This window comes from Falco biarmicus, chromosome 3 (assembly GCF_023638135.1).
Source record: "Falco biarmicus isolate bFalBia1 chromosome 3, bFalBia1.pri, whole genome shotgun sequence".
Taxonomy (NCBI): domain Eukaryota; kingdom Metazoa; phylum Chordata; class Aves; order Falconiformes; family Falconidae; genus Falco; species Falco biarmicus.
This window is the reverse complement of record NC_079290.1, coordinates 27881580-27900258: the sequence shown is the minus strand read 5'-3', so window position 1 is coordinate 27900258 and position 18679 is coordinate 27881580. Positions and strand designations below refer to the sequence as shown.

General features: G+C 36.8%; 1 protein-coding gene across 12 annotated transcripts in view; it reads right to left on the bottom strand.

The window, feature by feature from the left end:
• The window catches only part of UBR5 (ubiquitin protein ligase E3 component n-recognin 5), an 89352-nt gene that overhangs the window by 50341 nt on the left and 20332 nt on the right, over positions 1 to 18679 (bottom strand). For 8 of the 12 annotated variants that reach the window (XM_056333688.1, XM_056333691.1, XM_056333690.1 and 5 more), the window contains exons 4-9: positions 18490 to 18566; positions 17570 to 17689; positions 14308 to 14497; positions 12011 to 12170; positions 5142 to 5291; positions 2950 to 3161 (exon numbers count right to left, since the gene is read on the bottom strand). In XM_056333688.1, coding sequence (XP_056189663.1) covers positions 2950 to 3161; positions 5142 to 5291; positions 12011 to 12170; positions 14308 to 14497; positions 17570 to 17689; positions 18490 to 18566 — 909 coding nt within the window. The remainder of the gene's footprint in view (positions 1 to 2949; positions 3162 to 5141; positions 5292 to 12010; positions 12171 to 14307; positions 14498 to 17569; positions 17690 to 18489; positions 18567 to 18679) is intronic. The other 4 variants (XM_056333692.1, XM_056333695.1, XM_056333699.1 and 1 more) reach the window with 2 other exon arrangements.

The following is an 18679-nucleotide window of genomic DNA, read 5'->3' as shown; positions in this document are numbered from 1 at the left end:
ATCATAACAGAATTATTTTGCTCTGGAGGGCATCTACCAACACAGCGCAGAAGTAGCACGAATGCTAATCTGTGTCATGATTAATACTTGTCGTTGTGTAAATATTGCATATTTTGAGAAAGAACTGCCATCAGAACCTACTGTGGTCTAATGAGATGCATGCCTACTTCATCAGCATAAATGAATCTCCAGAAGTTATCTGGCCTAATGCCTTGAAGTTAAGTATGGAAAGCAATTAATTTTTGCTCCAAGACAGTATCATGATTTTTAATCTTGCTAATATGTTTTACAACTTTTTGTAAACAGTTTCATACCACAAGCTCGACACTAGAGACCTGCCATTCAAAATTTTTCTCTTCCTTCCATCAAAATACTAGCAATTGCGATCGAAATGATACAGGACCAACACTAGACACACCTCCATGAGGCCATTCAAAAGGCTAACGGCACAAAGATGCACAAATGACATGACAGCTCTGGTTCTGCAACCAGCATGTAATGTGTTCAGCTATAAATTCCGACTTCAGATCAGAGAAATTACACACTCAAAGACTATGCAGATTACTGACAAAATCTTATTATCTCAATAGCTAAACAGAACACACCTATTTGAACAAAGTAAAGACTCAGTTTGCGCCTAACTACAGTCTAGCAGGAAAAAAACGAGCCGTACTTGACATACTACAGAGTGGCTCTGACACACATGGCAGAGTAGATTGATAGTACTACAGTCCAACAAGATTTGAACTATCAGAAGAATTCGTTCATTGACTTGAATTCTTGAGCAGTTGATTTGACTTATTTGGAGAAAACTCAGTATCTATGCAGCATGCCTCAACATCATTAGTCTCAAATTACAGGTGAAACCGATGCATTTGGAAACACTATCAGCTTCCCAAAGTTCCATCCTTTCCTCTCAGATTGGTACTTTACCTCCCATAAATGCAAGTTTATCCTCATTGGGGACTACTATAGCTCTGTCTCAAATGCTGAATGTCAAAATCATGAAAAATGAAGGAAAAATACTTGCAAACAAGATTGGTTATTCTGTAGCGATTCCTCGTGTTCTTTAATCTCCCCTCCCTAGCTTACTGTCTTTTCCATTAACATTTCAAGATCTCCTCTCCAATTTTCAAAATGGAAACAACATCCGAACTGGCCTCTCAGCTAAATCATCTCCCTCAGGATTCACCCTGAAGAATTTCTGTTGGAAAATACCACCAACAAAACTTCAGAGTGGGGCTACAGCAAGAAAGATGCAGAACAATTTTCTGATGAATGTTCAGCTGAAGGACAGGATGAAAAGTTTAATTGCTTTTGGATAAAGATAAAAGGCCTTTCCAGTAAGACACCTTCATTTAACTAGAAGCAAGGGTTTATATGAGTGCATATGCAAGCAGGTATCTTGGAAGAAGTTCAATATATTTAAACTGGACAAGCATTGAATTACGTATCACAACAAGTTAATGCCATCCAAAAGATGCCCAATAAAAGACTGCAATAATTGTTCTAGGGTAGGGTCTGATGAGTTTGTAAATAACAAAAAAAAAAATCCAGAAAAGAAAAAACCCACCTAATTTAGTAATTAAGTTTCAGGGCCTGAGAGAAGAAGGGGATTAACAGGAAAAACATTCCTGAAGTAGTAAAAAAACCAGAACAAAACAAAAACCACAAATGTAATGGCCATAACAATGTTACAGAAACACAGCTGTGGAAATAAAAAAGATAAGACAGCATTACATATCTAAACTACATTTATTCTTTGATGCTAAAACCCCTGAAATCTCACCCAAGCTAAATGACTCTCTCATTCTACCATTATGACAAAGGAAAGCGGACATAAGCCACTAATTTTCACTGACACAGGAGTTCAATGTTACTGGCTGAAAAAATTCACATCACACTTTAGACATAAAAGTTCTAGTTGGGAGAGCAACTATTAGACAAACATTGTTTTTAGAAATCTTCATTTCTCAGTTTGAATGCCTGAATGAAGATGATAGCAGCTAAAGGCAAGCTGCTGTAAGCAGAAATAAGTCTCTAAATTTGCATCCCTCTTCAAGCTCCCTATCTATATTTAGCCTGAAAAGAAAAAACAAAAACATACAGAAATAAAGCATGACATATCAAAATAACTACCGCACAGATACTGCAGACAGACAGAAATGGAAACACTAGAAAGACACCCCCAAGTCCATGAAATTTACCAATTCCATTCCTGGGAAGTTTTTTTAGTTGGTTAGGGTTTGGTTTGGTTTGGTTTTTTAAAGTCATTTCCCAAAGCATCTAGGTAATTAATAAAGAAAACGACTATAGATACCCAGTTAGCAACATATAGCCGGTGTCCCTGCTATTCTTATATCTCATGTGGGAATTCCTTCTTGTCTTGAAAATGGAATTAGGGTTACAAAGAAAACCAGCTAATCAAAGCCAAAAGGGATTCTGAAGGAGCAACCAATACTCATTTAAATTATTGGTCAACTCAAAATGTAACGGCAAATACATGTCAACTTTCACTGTTGCTGCTTAAAAGCCCAATCTACTCAAACTGAAAGTATCTCTGGGAATAATAATGTTAATCAGAAAAAGGTCTCCTTGATGAAGGATAGTTTAAATTGTTTCATGACTTCCCTATTGCCTATTAAATGCTTTGAGCACCTAAGTAAAAGAAGAAGAAAAACAAAAACCCCCATGATGGTATGATCTAGAGCAGTGCCTTCAAAACACATGGAGAAGAAAATTAAAACAGTAATAACTGAAGCACAGCTATAAGGGTGTAACTAGTTATTTGTAATTTTCTTCAGTGCATAATAAAGAATATGCTTTGTTATATTATCTCACATACACTGAAATGTGATATTCAAAAAGCAAACACAAAGTATTTATTTCGAGAAAATAAACACACCTATTACACAGCATGCAAATAAAATAGTAAAAAAACTTCCATACCTTATCTGGCCACCACTGCAAATCTTCTCCTAAAGAAACAGGACTTTGAACAGGTGTATTCTTCTTGTCCAGGTTTGGTTCCCCTTCCTTACTTGTAGAGCCTCTTTCATTATCAAATGAGGCTCCATCAAGCCACCTTCGTTCACGCAAACGTAAAACGGACTCACGTTCACGCAACAGCTCAGAGTCTCTCTCTAAGGGAAGAAGGAGAACTGGTATGCAATTGGGTCACACCAGTGGGATAAAAGTAAGCCACTCTCTAGTAAAGACCCTTCAGGATGCAACTAACAGCAGTTAAAAAAATCTACTCACACAGATAAAAAATAAAGTCCTGACATGCAACATTCAACATATTAACCCTTTCAAGCATACATACTTTAGAATTACTAAACATAAAAATAAGCCAGAAATAAAGAAGTCTTACAGTTTTGTGCACTACAAAAAAGTGCTAAAGCATTTTCACTTACATCGTAAGAGGCCAAATACATTTAACATTGCAATTTAAAATTTTATAGTACAATATTCAGAGTTTTGCAGTATTGTTTTATCAAAGTAGTAACAACAACAACAACAAAAAGAACATAAAGATTTAAGTCTATAGAGTCTGTTAGATATCTTTATGCAAGCCAAAAAAGAGTATTTATTAGAGAGTTTCATAACAACTTTCCCAAAAACCCCAGTAACTGGAAAAGGTTAAAGAAAGCAAGCATTAAAAAAAGACCTTGTATATGTTTGATAATCCAACCCCTTTTGTTTAAAGCAATATTCCATAGGACTGGATTTATTAAATTAAAGTGTATCTGTTTTGAGTAGATCAAATGAAAACTTTTTCAAGAGTCAGACAAGTTTTAAAAAGGATCCTTGTAGGAAAATGTTCCTTACCAAAATGCTTCCCCTCCAATTGGCCTACAAACTGTCTAAAGCCAGTACTCTGCAGTTCGCTCATGCAGATAAATTTTTTAAATCAGGTAATCAAACTAACTTTCCAAGAGTCAACTATGCATGGAAAATAAGGAATATAAAATTCGTGGTAACGTCTTATATAGAATAACCTTAGAAAAGGAAAAAAAAGGAGTAATTTAGAAGGAGTTACGTCAGATGCTGAATATTCGTACATGCACATAATGCATTTAACCTATTAAGTACTTCACTTATGCTCACAAAAATCAACTGGAATTGTATGTATGAGATGACCACAATATAGAATAGTTTCAAGAAATTATGCCAAGTCTTGGGTCTTTTGCTGTATTAGACAAATGGGAACCTTTTTACATAAGCCAAACAAGACAGCTTGTCCTACTGATGTATTTCGTAAAGTACTGCACTTACTTCCTATCAAACATCACACTGACCCTTGACTAACAGTTTTGTAACAGGAACTTATGTGTTCAGCAATTAATATACTAAAACATGTTCATGAAAGGCAACAAAACTGTACTGAACAAACAATCACAGCAGAGGTTGGATTAACAGTTTGGAAATACTCTAGGCATTTGCGCAACAGCTTCAAAAAGATAGGAAATTGCTGCGTGGTCTGTTACAAATCTTTTAAGTGTAATACACTGCGGGGGGGGAGGGGAGGGGGAAGTAAAATGCCTTAACACTGCTCAAGGAAGTTTTTTTATCAGCTGCCAATAGTTCTCCTTATCCAACTACAAAAATGCTTCCAAAAAGGTAAAATTTACATTTCTTGTCCCTCCTTAGTATTTTAAGTTCCCCATACCATAAAGGTAACTTCTGTCATGGAACAATTAAGGAAATGTGAAGAAGAGTGAACAAAGAGCAACCCAAAAGAAAGGAGGAAAAAAAAATTAAGAATGCTGCATGTCATCAATTGTTACTCATTTTTGAGCCAAATTAAATATTTGTAATGCAATTTATGTATTAGTAGGTACTTACACTACAGTTTAAAACAAACTTAACATGCAAAAATTTTATAACACCTTGAAACACCAATGATCAACAATGAGATTTAAAATACATGACTATCAAGGCTCTTGCAGAACTTACCTGCTAATATTCAGAATTCATTAATAATTTTGATGAGTAACAGTCTATTTGTCTACTCTACATTTGAAAACATATCACAGTCTACTTTCACATTAAATCAGAATCTCAAGCACCAGTATGTACTACCACTAACTTTTTCCACAGCAAACTACTTATTACAAAGAAAAAATGTGCAAAATTACCTCTGGATGAGCCTAGCCTGGAAAGTGATGAGCGCCGAAAGGATGGATAACCAAAGTAACTAATATCTTCTGAAAACATAGCATCAGCATCAATAATGACACTTGGGTGAGCAGAATGTATGTCAGCATCCAGAAGAGACATAAGATCCTCTATAAGAGGAGACAAGGGTCTTAAGTGAATAATCAGCTACTTAAAACATCAGCTAGAGAGACCATCAACTAAACAAATATCAAAGCAAAAAAATCCTATCTATTAATTGAATTTCTGCTCTTCAGATTCACCAGTGCAAACTCATGTGCCTCCTATGCAACCACATTTACAATCAAGCTTGGTAGACTAATGAACAAAACCAGTTTCCCTACAAGAACTGCTGCTCTGTCACTTACCTAACTACATTTCCCAAACAAGACTTGCCCAAAACACGTTTTTCTGTAACCCAGAAATTCAAACTTTAGCCTGTAACTTGAAAGAACTAAGTGCTAGCATAAGATAGATACATATACATACATGTGCACACACGGTCATGCACATAATGCAGAACTCCAAAGATGACTTTGAATTAAGGGAGGGCTGATGGTGAAAGCTACCCTTCACAAACCCACATCTTTGATGTCAAAGAATGTACATTTCTCCACGGAACATTTCTTTCACAGAATGACATACTGGTTTAATTCACAGGCTAGTAGCTTGCAGCTCTCAGTACAAAGCTTTAAATGACAGCTACATTAAGAACAACATTTATCTGGAAAAAGCATCATTTTTAAAGCCATGCAGTTTAAAAAAAAACAACCAAACACCAAAACAATGACACTTAAATACCGTGACTGCACTAGCTTCTCTGTTAGAAAACTTGAGTTTCTCTGAAGTACTGATCATTGTTGAAGTATAAAACAATCTCCTTCTATTTAATAAACTATAGCTACTACCCACACACACAAGAGGCTACTGAAAATTCACCTAATTTATTGAAGTCCAGCAACATGGACTGACAAGATGACTAAACTTGACTAGCATCTTGCTGCTACAGAGACAGTCCTACTTTTCTCCTTGGTCCCTGTGGCAGGCACCTCCTTCAGGCAAAGTGGGATTTCTGAATCTACAAAGTAGCGCATTCATCTGGCTTGAAACGGTACTTCATAGGGTACAGAAGTAAGGTGGGAAGCAATCTTCAGACTGACTTTACTGGGTAGTCGAACAGAGCCCCAAAGGTGGTGCCTCACCATCTGCAACAAAACAGACTGAACCCTACTGCTGCCAAAAGAGACAGTTCTGCCCCATCCCAAATTTGCAAGCAAATGTGACTAAAAAAATCAGGCTCCCCAAATGAGGTTTCAGCTAACCCATGCAGGCACACAAACCTCACCACCATGCAAGGGAATGTGAAGATAGCTCTTTCTGGCAGCAGGACCACCTCATCCTGCTTAAACCACTTGTGAAGCTAACACAAGGCTATACACAAGAATCCCTTCAGGAAACACAAGAGTAGCACATACAATTACACCACATCCAATTCTCAGCCTCTATGTCATCGTAGGCATAAAACAAAATGGTGGCTAGAAATCAAGGTTTGAAGTTAAATTAAAGCATTCTTAACAGTAGGAACTATTATTGTGGGTCTTTTTCTCAGTGTCTGGAATGAAAGGCAGAGGGGATGGCGGGACAGACTGACACACAAAGGAGAGGATATACAAAAACTGAAAAGAAACCAGAAGTCCACACTTACAGCCAGTATCAATTCACTTAACAGTTGCATTTATTCAAACTGTTACTCAGATACATGCACATCAGAATATTCATCGTTAAACTTCTAAACTCTCACCTCCAGGAAATGTAATACACACCAGTTACTACCAGCTGTCCCCAGAAAAACAGCACTGTAACTAGTGAGTGCTGTGGCTTTCAAAGCAAGCAAAGACCTGCACAAACACTTTCTACATTAAGTAAGTAATCCATTCAAGTGTATTCTGAAAGCTTCTGAAAGCACAGCATTTGGGACTCAATGGTTCACGCAGTACGTTTTAGGAAGTCATACTTTACAGACTGCTTGGAAATCCTAGTGAAAAAAAAAAAAAAATCTGACTTTTAGTAAGACAGAGCCTGTTTGCCAAACTTCAGATCAGAGTTGCTTTATCCTGCCTGCTACTTCACTGTTTTCCGCTGGCTTTCTGCAATGGTAAAGCAGCAGTACACCTCACCTTAAGAGTGTCAACTTCCAAGTATCAGACTTCCAGAGCTGGAAACACAGCTCAGACTCTGTTCTATCTCCCAATATTCACATGCTGCTGCTTTTCTTCCCTCCTCCCGCACCCACGACAACCATCTCTTCCTAGGTAAATGCCAACCTCTCTACAGTCTAGCAACTCGTTCTCATTTTTTGGGGTCACTATCCAGCCGAAAACTGCAAAAAAAATTGATCTCTTTTTAGGAACAGGACGGGCCAGTACAGAAAAGAACTCTCCAGCCTCATTCAAAACAGACAGTATGTTTTTTTCAAGGTAAACTAAGCCAGAAATTCTCTTGACAGAAAATATATACTAACTTGTCACACACACACCACCTTGCACCATGCTAGGCGTGCTGAGTTTAGTTGTGTTTCCAAAAAGGAAAGTAAAAATTCAAGCCATCAGACTTAAAAACCAAAACTATGTTGTTTTGGCTAAACGTGCATTAAGGTGAGTGAGGAAATTAAGCCTTTTCTTACTTTCTTATTTCAGCTTCAAATCAGATTTTAATTTTATTCCAATATTTCTGCAAGAGACCCCCCTTCTTTCATTTCCCATACCAGCAAACAAAGGTGCTAAAACCAGTAAGGATAGAAGCCAAATCCTCTCCCCTTCAAACATCACTGTAATTTTTTTTTAGTGCTGTGAAAACACAGATACCACAAGGCTACATCCAGTTTAAAAATCCAGGGGAAAAAAAAAAAACATTCTCTATGACTTTATTTTCCTGTTCTTCAGAAAAATCCCATGGGATGGTATCGTTAATCTCTTGTGCTGTGTTAGACCAGAATCAGACCACACCCTTCGTATTTAGATGTGATAATTCTCATCAACCTATTTAGGTAAGAAAATACCTACGATTCGCTTGTAAATACCCTTGAAAATATCCCAGCACGGGGCAGACAGGGGGAGACACCAACAAACACACACACATACACACACACACTAAAAAAACCCAACTATTTTCAGTATGCACATAAGCACCAATTCAAGTACTGAGAAAATTTTTATTTTCAATAGCTCTATGCATGGCATAATCACTGGATTCATTAACTGAAGGTGTTGCCTAGATCACTTCCCATCTCTAGCTGAGCACACATTAAGCCTTTTCCCTTAAGAGAGCAATCGTAAGTTCTCTCCCTCTTCTCAGCTGCATATTTTTATTAAATAATCAAGAATTCAATGTCTTCAGTATCTCCACCTCTTTCAAGTTCAGATTAAATGGGCAAAACTCTGACAGTGAAGGGAGAGAAACATGTATGTTGGTTTCCTAGGGAACCAAACTGAAACAGAACTCCAGAATTCATTTCTTGAATTGATTCAGGTTTTTGTGCAAAATATTACCCAACCTGAAGTTCATCTTAAAAAAAAAAAAAAAAAGCAGCGCACCAACAAAAGCACAGAAAAACCATACGCCTAATTGCTTTCCCTAAAAAGCAAGCCACTGAACTATCCTACACCATGCTCCGGTTCACATCTCCTCTCACTTCAAGCCAATACAATTAAGTACTGCTGCAACCAGCTTGTCTCTCTTCTCTACTTAAAAAAAAAAAAAATATTTTTAAACAAGCTTATCTCAATTCCAGCATCTAAGGCAATCTGGATGTTTGCAAACCCACATTTCGCAAATCCCACTAGCAAGAGCCCACTGTATCATGCAGAACTTAACTGAGCAAACATGCACACGTCTCAACTATACAAACAACAATTTTAAGTTATACAGAATCTCTATACAGAAGATTAACACAACATAAAATCCAGAAGCAGCCTCTAATACTAGTTGATATGAGCTGGAAAATTAATCCACAGACATTCAAGTCTTTTCTATGCTCAATGATCTTGTTCTGTGTAGTTTTTACCTTGATTATTTTCCTTATGTACTTGTTATACATCAAATGAAACCACATTCCTGCCTGCTAATTATCATAAAACAAAAGAAACAGGACTAGATTAGAGAAGTCAAAATCAAAATACGTAAGGGTCCAAAAATAAATTTCTAAGAGACTTACTGAAGGCAATCTGCACAGAAAAGTAAAGTTCTGCTCTTCACATGACATTTTGCAAAATTTAGGAAAAACAGAGACGTGGGTTTTGTTTCCTTAAAAAAATTCAGATGCATAACCTTTACAATACTAACTGGAATTATCACAACTGATACATTCATGAAACTATGATGTATTGAACAAGAATTTATTAATTTCACAGTGGTTGGAAAGTACCTTAACTTTTTAAATTTTATTTTTACTTTTAAAATCACATGTACTTTACTCTCAGTGATTCTAAAAAAGCTTCTCTGTCTTGGAAGGCTTAGAGGAGTAACCCCTAAATTTAAGGGCCACAAAGCACTACTCATGCAGAAAGGAGAAAGTAAAACTTAGCATATGCTTATAATCAAAATGTTCTGAGGCAAAAGCATTCTTATCATTTACTTTTTTTGTGCTTGGAAGGAACAAAATCAAAAAGGTTTGAAGTATAATTTGACATAATTAAAAAAAAAAAAAGAAGGAAAAAAAAAGGTAGAAGTTCTTTATCTTTCAGAATAATTCATAAAAACCTGACGAAGAATTGAATACATATAGCATTTATCAGTTATCTAGTGTTCTCTTTTATGAATTCTGATGCTACAGTTCCAAAAGAGCATCCAGAGGCAAGATGATAGGTGAAAGAAGAGTGGTGCAAAGCTTCTAGAGCAAAAGACTTTTAAAAAAAAGGTTCTACATAGTTCTGAAGGACAGAATGTTGGTATTTTTCCAGAGATCTATAGGCAATTTCTCTGGCCATCAGGTTTTCCTGAAAACTAGCCTGCATGGTTATAGGACACAAGCAAGGACTGGCAATTTTTACTATTTAATGTACCAATAGTAGAATCATGACAGCACTGACTAGTGCTCAGCTAGACTTTTCCTACTGCTTTGATCACATTCAGATATCAAATTAATTATTTTCTATGCAACAAACTTATTTTTGCCCATAAAACTGAAATGAGACAGAGACGGCTTAGCATGTTCCACAAATTGTGAACTACATCTTTAACGACTGGAGTTAAAACATATCAAGTTCATTTCAGTTGTCATTTCCACATCTTTTTCAACAAGAACTGGGGAAGAGTTATACAGTTTCTCTGGGGAAAAAAATACTGGTATTAGGAGGTTGCAATCCCTTATATCTATAATTAGTCTAAACAGGGGAAAAGCTTTACAAATTAAGCCAATGACAAAACTGTTTGCTGGACAGCTAGTGAAGACAGCAAAACTACATTCTACTTTAACCTATCTAAAATACAAAAGACTCACAGACTGCAGCGCTGGCACCTTCAAATAAAAGTTACCAGTCATGGGTTGTCAGGCAACCCCCATTAACTGATCCTTACGATCTCAAGAGCTATTAGGAGAATAGTTAATACTGTAGAAAGCTGGTTAGTATGGTTAAAAAGAACTGCTGTAAATCATTACTAACAGCGATTTATCTTCTGAAGGCCAGTTCTGGAGGAATGCATTTAGGTATGCTTAAAGTAAGAACTCCTGCTTTGAATACTTGGAAAAAGCTAGGAGAATTTACTTTCTCCAATGCATCTGTCTAATGCTATTGAGCTGATCATTAAAAAACGAGACTCAGATTAAGGATTTTTCACCCCTTTCACCAGAGGATTCTCGATTCTACAGCAAAATAAAGAAGCTTGACAGATGCAACTAAAACTACAAGAGGCAAAATGAAACACAAAGCCTTTGCTGCAGAACAAAAAAAACCACTTTTGTCTAATCACATGATTGACAAGATAAAGATGGAGGAAGCCCATGAACCTTCCTGGTGAACCAGATGAGCAGAAAAAAACCCCCATTTATTAGAAAAATATCAAAATGTCATTTTGACACACAGAAAGAAAAGCTAATATGTAGTCAGAGTTTAGATGTGTTCTTTTCATGCAGTGCACCTAACACAGACATCAGATTTGGCTGCTGTGTTTTCAAATATGTTTGCTCAGCAAGAAAAGACTACCTAAATTATTTAGCCAATGCAAAAGATGACTTAAAGTCTTTTATAAAAAGCAATTGTGTGGGACAGACAATATTTCAGAATTAACTGGACTTCCATTACAGCATTTTACCAGTGCAGCCAGAATACTACAGCATCTGAAGGGAACTTGAGATGAAGAATAAATTCTCAATCTAACTGTAACAACTGTAAGCTGTTTTGCCTTTATTTGAGGCATTTTGATTAAAAAAGCTTTACAACTTTTGGTCTAAAAACTCCTGAAACTTAAAAGAGTATATGCTAGTAGTAAAAACCATGCAAGCCCCTAGAAGGTTTTAGAATTAGCTTTTATAAGCAAGCCATACAGCAGTCTCAGCATCTCACTGAGCAGCAAATACAGACATTAAGTAATGCTGATGTTACAAACCCTGGGATCCTAAAAAAATAACTTTCATGCCACCCATGAACAGGGTCAACAGTTATTCTTCAATGCCTAACCTAATCCCTCAAGGCGTCCCAGTGAACCTTTGTTTGTATGTGTTTAGACTTTGCTCCTATAAGCAAGATCTGTCTTCACTGCCTACCTTGCACAGCACAGAGCACACTGTCAGTGCTTAAATACAAAAAAATAAGCACATATTGGCAATTTCTTATCAAAAGCTGCAGATACAGACCTCCAGGAAGATACGATTCACTTGCTGTGTCATCCCCATCATCTCCATCTTCATCATCACGACTCAACAAATTATTTACAGCAAGGTTTACATCAAGATTTGTTCGCTGAAGTTCCCGAATAATAATACTTCTGGACTTTCCTTGTAAAACGACTTGTGCCTGTAAGAGCAGAGTGTATTTGGTTATTCTCAGCTCACCAACCACCATTCATAAGAATGTTTAATTCTAAAATAAGTAATAAAATAGAAAAGTCAATCACAGTACATACAGACAAAGGTTCACATAGATTTTCCACAGTATCTTGTACTAGACAGTCAGCCTTCTCTCAGTTCACATTAGGCCACTAAATTCCAACTTGGGTGCTGAATTTCCTAATGGAATCTTAGAATCTAATTCCTGAAATGCTTAATACTGTCATTAGAAGATAAGAAAATCTGGTTTTGAGCACGTTCCACATGTTTCTATAAAAGTGTTTAAACTTACTGTGTCAATCAACAGTTTTGCAACCAACTGTTGTTCCAAAACTACACCTCAATCCCTGTCTTTCTGACACTGGTTTCTCTTTCCACTACCCTGCAACATGTAACCACCTTACTTCCTTGTCTTCCTCATCATTTTGTTTCTACAGGTTTATCTTCAGCAGTTTCTGCAACAAAACATTCTGCATTTGCAGAAAAAACCTTTCCAAATGTTAAACAGATGCAATGAATTTACAAAAACCAGAAGCATTCTGTCTATTCCATTAAGCCTACAACTTGGAGCATTTTGTTCTTCCAGACAGACCACCCTCTACTGAATGCCAGAGAAGGTCGAGAGTTCTGGAAGATGACAAACTGTGTGAAGAAGGTAAGAAACCAGTACTGAATGTTTTCATAACACAGTAAAAATGAGACACCAATTAATGTTGTCCGTTGACACGCAAAAGAAAGGGACATTTTAACAGCACACAAAGGTAAACTTTTTGTCATAATATTCTATGCCAGAAGTTTACAGATTGTCAAGACACAATAGAATCTATACTACACAGACCATCTGTGAAGCTCTGTTCTATCGGTCTGCTTTAGAGTTACCCCAAAAACATTACCCTAAAATGGTACCTTCTGTTTTAAAGTATGCTATTAAAAAAACAACAACAAAACAAAAAAACATGCAAAAGAACTTTGCTTCCCTTGCTGTGATAAGTCATCACCAACAAACCATACACTAAGAGTACAGAACTGAACTCTCTGAACCAAGGGATATTAGTCTGGTTTTCTATTTCATGTAAAATATCAAGGACATCAGTAAACACAAAAAATCCTGGAGGTGAACAACCCCACCACTCCACAGTCGGAAGAGACAAGAGGTCATCTAACCAAACCACCTTCTGAAAGCAAAGCTAACTTCAGAGTAACCAACATCTCCAGTATCTTACCTCTGTGATGGCAGAAGCTCCCAGCTTTTACTGCGTTTTGAATTCAAAAAGGAACTAGAAACCAGCCTGTTACTCGTGTGTCTGTAGATACCTTGCCTGCTAGCTCCTATCTTGTGCCAGTCATGCTACAGGCCATTCAAAGTATGCAGGCAGATTATCTTTGGCCTAGCAACTGACAGCTGTATTCCAAATGTAGACCAGCAACTTGTTTTGAACTAATAATTAAAATGCATTAACTATTCACATAATTTGAATGTATTCCTTTCTTCAATCATGGAGAAAAAGTCCTAACAAACTCCACTTAAATCACACAATGCAAAGTCCATCAGTTTATTCAGGCTTTAGTGCATTAAGAGGCAAAAGCAGAGCAATTTGTACCCAACATTCATCAGTTACAAATTAAGTAGAGGTGTCTGTGAAGAAAAAATTAGTGTTTTGAAGTATATTTAATGTCTTCCATTTAAATCTAAAATGGATCGCTTCTTATCAAAGAAAAAAAAAAGTCAACCTGCCCCTCTTCCTTATACTCCTTCAAGAAACTTAACTTTATTAGCTACGTGCTTAATATGATTCTAAAGTACCTTTTTTCTCTCACCAAATCTTCCATCTGCAAATGAACAATGCATGACATTCCTCATCTAGATTAAACACATACCTCATCTTAGTAGAAGTTTGGGAAACAAAACTTCTAGAATCCAAAAAAGTCTATCATGCACACTACGCATTTAAGAATAAAAGCAATTCAACTAGAGAAAGTCAATCTTTTCAATTATATGCCATTACTCCTTGAAGAAAATGAACTACTATTACAACACATTCCTGTTCACATGCTATGAGAAGCTCTCCAGGTTTTTGGCAACAAGCGGTTTCCAGCTCACATACCTGTGAAATGAGTTCCTCTGGAATGACTGATGCTGGAATCACTGGTTGTGGTTGACTCCCCAGCAGCCCAGATCCTCTATCACGTCCTGTGCGTATAACTCTGGTCTGCCTTCGAGAATCTCGAGCTCCAGCAGATGATCTACCAGAAGATCCTCCTCCACTTCCACCAACCCCTGAACTCCAGCGACTTCTAAAAAATTTAGATTTTTTTTTTTATATATATTACAGCATACTTCAAGAGCTAAGTCTTTAGTTTTATTAATAACAACTTGTAGACAGTTCCTGAAAAATACTGCAGATTGACTTCATAGACAAACAGTATGAAAGTATCTCTCAAAACCAGTAAGAACAAGAGCAGCAGGCAATTGCTAAAGTTCTGAATTACACAAAAGGATTACAAAACAGGACTCCAAGTGGACATTGCACACTTTCCTACTCATATAGTTGTGTGGGTGTATACATACATAAATACATGCACGCACCAATTCCCAGAGTTTCTAAAAGCAACAGTATCAGAAGCATAACATCTAACACTCAACAGTTAACTTCCTACTATAAAAGCACATATGCAGCAGCTTCACGGTCAGTGATCTCTGTTTGACAGAGGGTCTTCTAAACTTTCAGAGACTTGATTTACATTAAGAAATTTCTTAAGATTACACTGGAAAAATCAAGTAATCTACTGCAAAATAAATCTTACACTAGATAATTCTCTGATCCTCATAGATGGTCTTCAAGAGATACTCTACTCTGGACCTACTCCTATCGGAGCAATCAACATCAACTGTATACATTGCAAAAACATGCCTAGAACAGTTTCTTCATTTCTATGGTCAGTACCAAAACAAGGGACTAAAAAGGCAGTGATATGTAGAAACAGACAACTCACCACCTTTACAGCCTTCCACTAATGTTAACACAACAGAACTGTGTCAACTGAATCTATTTGCACGTAAGACTAGATACTGCAGTTGTCATGAAAGGCTAAAAGACTCTAGTTTGTTCTTCAAGGTTAACTACACTTCCTTGTACAAATCTACCTTAAATGACACTGGACGTGGTATTATTGCTATCAGTATTAGCAGAACTTTCCTGCTCTCAACCACCCTAAACCTCAATTTCCCTTCAAGAAGAAAAACACTTCAAGTAAAAAGAAAACAGAGCATGTTCTCTGAAACAGTATCTAATAAATTCATGGCAAAAGTATACCACATGTAGTTATAAAATCTAATTGAGTAACAATATTTACCTAACATTTTATGGTTTAAGATGATGACTAAGATACTTTTTCTGTTGTTGCTGGTTGGTTGGGTTTGTTTTTTCTCCTGACAAGACCATGCATTCACAGAATAACTCAAGTTTCTGCCTAAGACGAGGCCCTATCACAGAGGCCATCTACATTTTCAGGATTCTAGCCAGCAACCACACAGACAATGACAAGATAAAATACAATTCAAGAATGGCTTTGAGAAAAGTCTTGTCTCATGAGTTAGAAAAAGAGCCCTAAAAAAAAAATAATACTGAAAAGGGAGGGGGGGAACAAACCCGAACGAAAGAATGTGACATTTTAAATAAGACAGTTAATCTCTTTCTAAAGGTGGGAAGGGGGCTGAGGGGAAGTCAAATTCTTCCTACACAACAATTCTCAATTCAACTCTCAGCAGGGAAGATGTGGGTTTAAAGAAAAGGTTACATATTAGACTTCAATACTTATTACAGAAGCGTTTTCCACTTCAAGTTATGAACTATCAACCACAGACTTAAGACATTAACAGTTAAAACCATTTCTATTCATATAATAATTTAAATAGTCCAAGTGTGTCCTAACTTGGTCCTGTTATAGAGAAAAAAAAAATCATAAGGGCACAGGGCACAGCTATTCCTTAATAGCAGTCTAAACCTAGAGTAAATATTAATACAGAACGGAACTCTTTCTGCTCGCCTACTTGTTTTCCAGATCCCTCCACTGCCCACCAGCATGCTAGAAATTTTCTAAATCCAGTGATCTAATCCAAGGGCTTCAACAGTTTGAATGTTTTTTAGACTCAAGTTTATTAAGTATTCCCTTAATTTAACAGAACAGTTACAATGTCTACTGCTGCCCTACTAGTTCAGTTGACCTTCAACCACCTAGTTCTGAAACATGCTAGGGAAGAAATTAGGAATTCTTCAGGGTTGATCTCCTAAGCACATTGGTTCAACCAATTTTAATTGGTTATGCTCATGTAAAAATTACAAGGGGGGGCAGGGGAGAAGTCTTACACTTGTCTTACACTTTCCATAGTAACTTTTTAAACGTGACAATACCAGTTTGCCTTTAAAGTTTATCACGTGGATTTTAGGTTCAGATGCACAAAGTTTTCACAGAAAGCTGGGGGGGGGGGGGGGGGAGGGGTGGGTAAGGGGGTGGATTATCCTTCATGCAACTAAGCCCCAGCTGAAATTGGTTTGTTTGGTAACAAACTACAAAAATACTTTTGTGCAAAAGCTGTAGCTCCTCCCTCTTAACAAATCGTTCAGATGCAGAAACCACAGTTTGTAAATGCAATTCTCCTTATTACATTTAGTAACCTTAGGAAGCAGCACCGTTCAACAAGTCTTACAAAAGCATATAATGAAGAGGTCGCTGTAATTAGGTAATAAAGATTAGTTTACATTGCTATATAAAGGGACACCATCAACTTCAAAGCTAATGATAAAAAACCTGAATCTGTTTAGTACATTTAGCACACAGTACTATTTTAAAGGTTCTGAGTGACAACCTCTTCCAAATGTTCCCTTCCTATTACTATGTATAAGATCCCAACTAACAAAACAACTCTCATTACTTGGGGCAGAGGAGAGGAAGGCACAATAAAACTGAGCACACAAAGGTCTGCAAACATAAATAATGAAGACTTTTCCTGCATAAATGCACTCACTTTATGCTGCTAGCCTATCATGGTTTAAATTGATAGTGTCCCTCTAAAAAATTGCTTTTCAAAATCAAGGAACTAAAAAATGTTCAAAAAAAAGACAACACGGCCAAAACCAAGTTATTCTTCTCATACATACGAAGAACGCTCCACATCCTAGGTACTGAAGGGTCACTTGAATATCTGTTACTTTAACCAAATCAAAGGTTTTTTTAGTATACCCTGCCTACACAACTGCTGTAATTATACGTTCCCTTATACATACTGCATACAATTTATATATGTGTATACACATATACTCAAATATGGAACAAACAGATTGCAGCCTCAATCCTATCAAAACTTACCCAAGGGTGTTGCCTGCCAGTCTGCCCAGAGTTTCAGAACCAGACAGAAACCATGGGGAGTCACTAGTCCTGCCTGGCCTGGATGTCCTTCCTGCCCCTGAGCCACTGCTCAACTTTGAACTGAAAGTAAAAGATGGTAAATCAGTCACAAAACAATCCCAAATGGGTTACGAACAAAACCTGGAATCCCAGGTCTAAATTCTCAGGGACTTAGTCTGGTAACATACCAGCTTAAGCAACACCCTTGGGGAATATTCCAAACTAATCTAACTGTATATTAAGAGGTACACTGGAAAAAGAAAGTGGAAAGCATGCCTAGTAGATCTTACGTGTGTCAGCAATCCATAACAACACAGTTGCAAATACATATTAAGCTAATTAGCAAAGTGAGTTAGCCACTGCGCTACATTTTCAGTTAGTGTATAGGCACAAATTGTATCACCAGGTGTTCTATCTGAAAACCTGAGCCTGAGTATGCTACTTTGATATTAAGAGCAGTTTACATTCAAATATGAACCATTAAATAGTCCTATTAAGGGGGACTTACCTGGACTGAAGACAACAGGTCTAGAAAGTGGGCCTCTCCAGATGGGACTACTTTTAGAATGGATTCTACATGAAGCTTAACAATTTAACACAGTTTCTTTCACAAGGATTATTTTTGGTGGGGTTTGTTTCTTGACATTAAAGAGATCCTGTCTCACTTCTTTTGGAATCACATCTATGATTTAATCCTACACCAGTTTGTCAAGCTAGGCTGTTTGGCTGCATCACCATGACCATTATGTATCTACTCAAAGTACCCATTCCAAAGACAATCTAGTTTAAAAACAAACAAAAAAAACCAAAACCAAAAAAAGCAGCAAAGCCGCTTATCCAGTTCAAAAGAATGATTTAATATGAAGGAAAGCATTTCTTACCCATCATTATTATCAGGTTTACCCAATTCCAATCTGTCTGGTTGAACTGAAAACCCAATCCTGCAGACTCTACCATCCTATATTTAAAACAAGAAAACCAAGTGTCCAAAATTGAAATGTAAGACAAGGCACAGAAAAAATAATATAAACAAAAACAAGTCTTCAGTTACTGAAGAATGCTCATCAACTT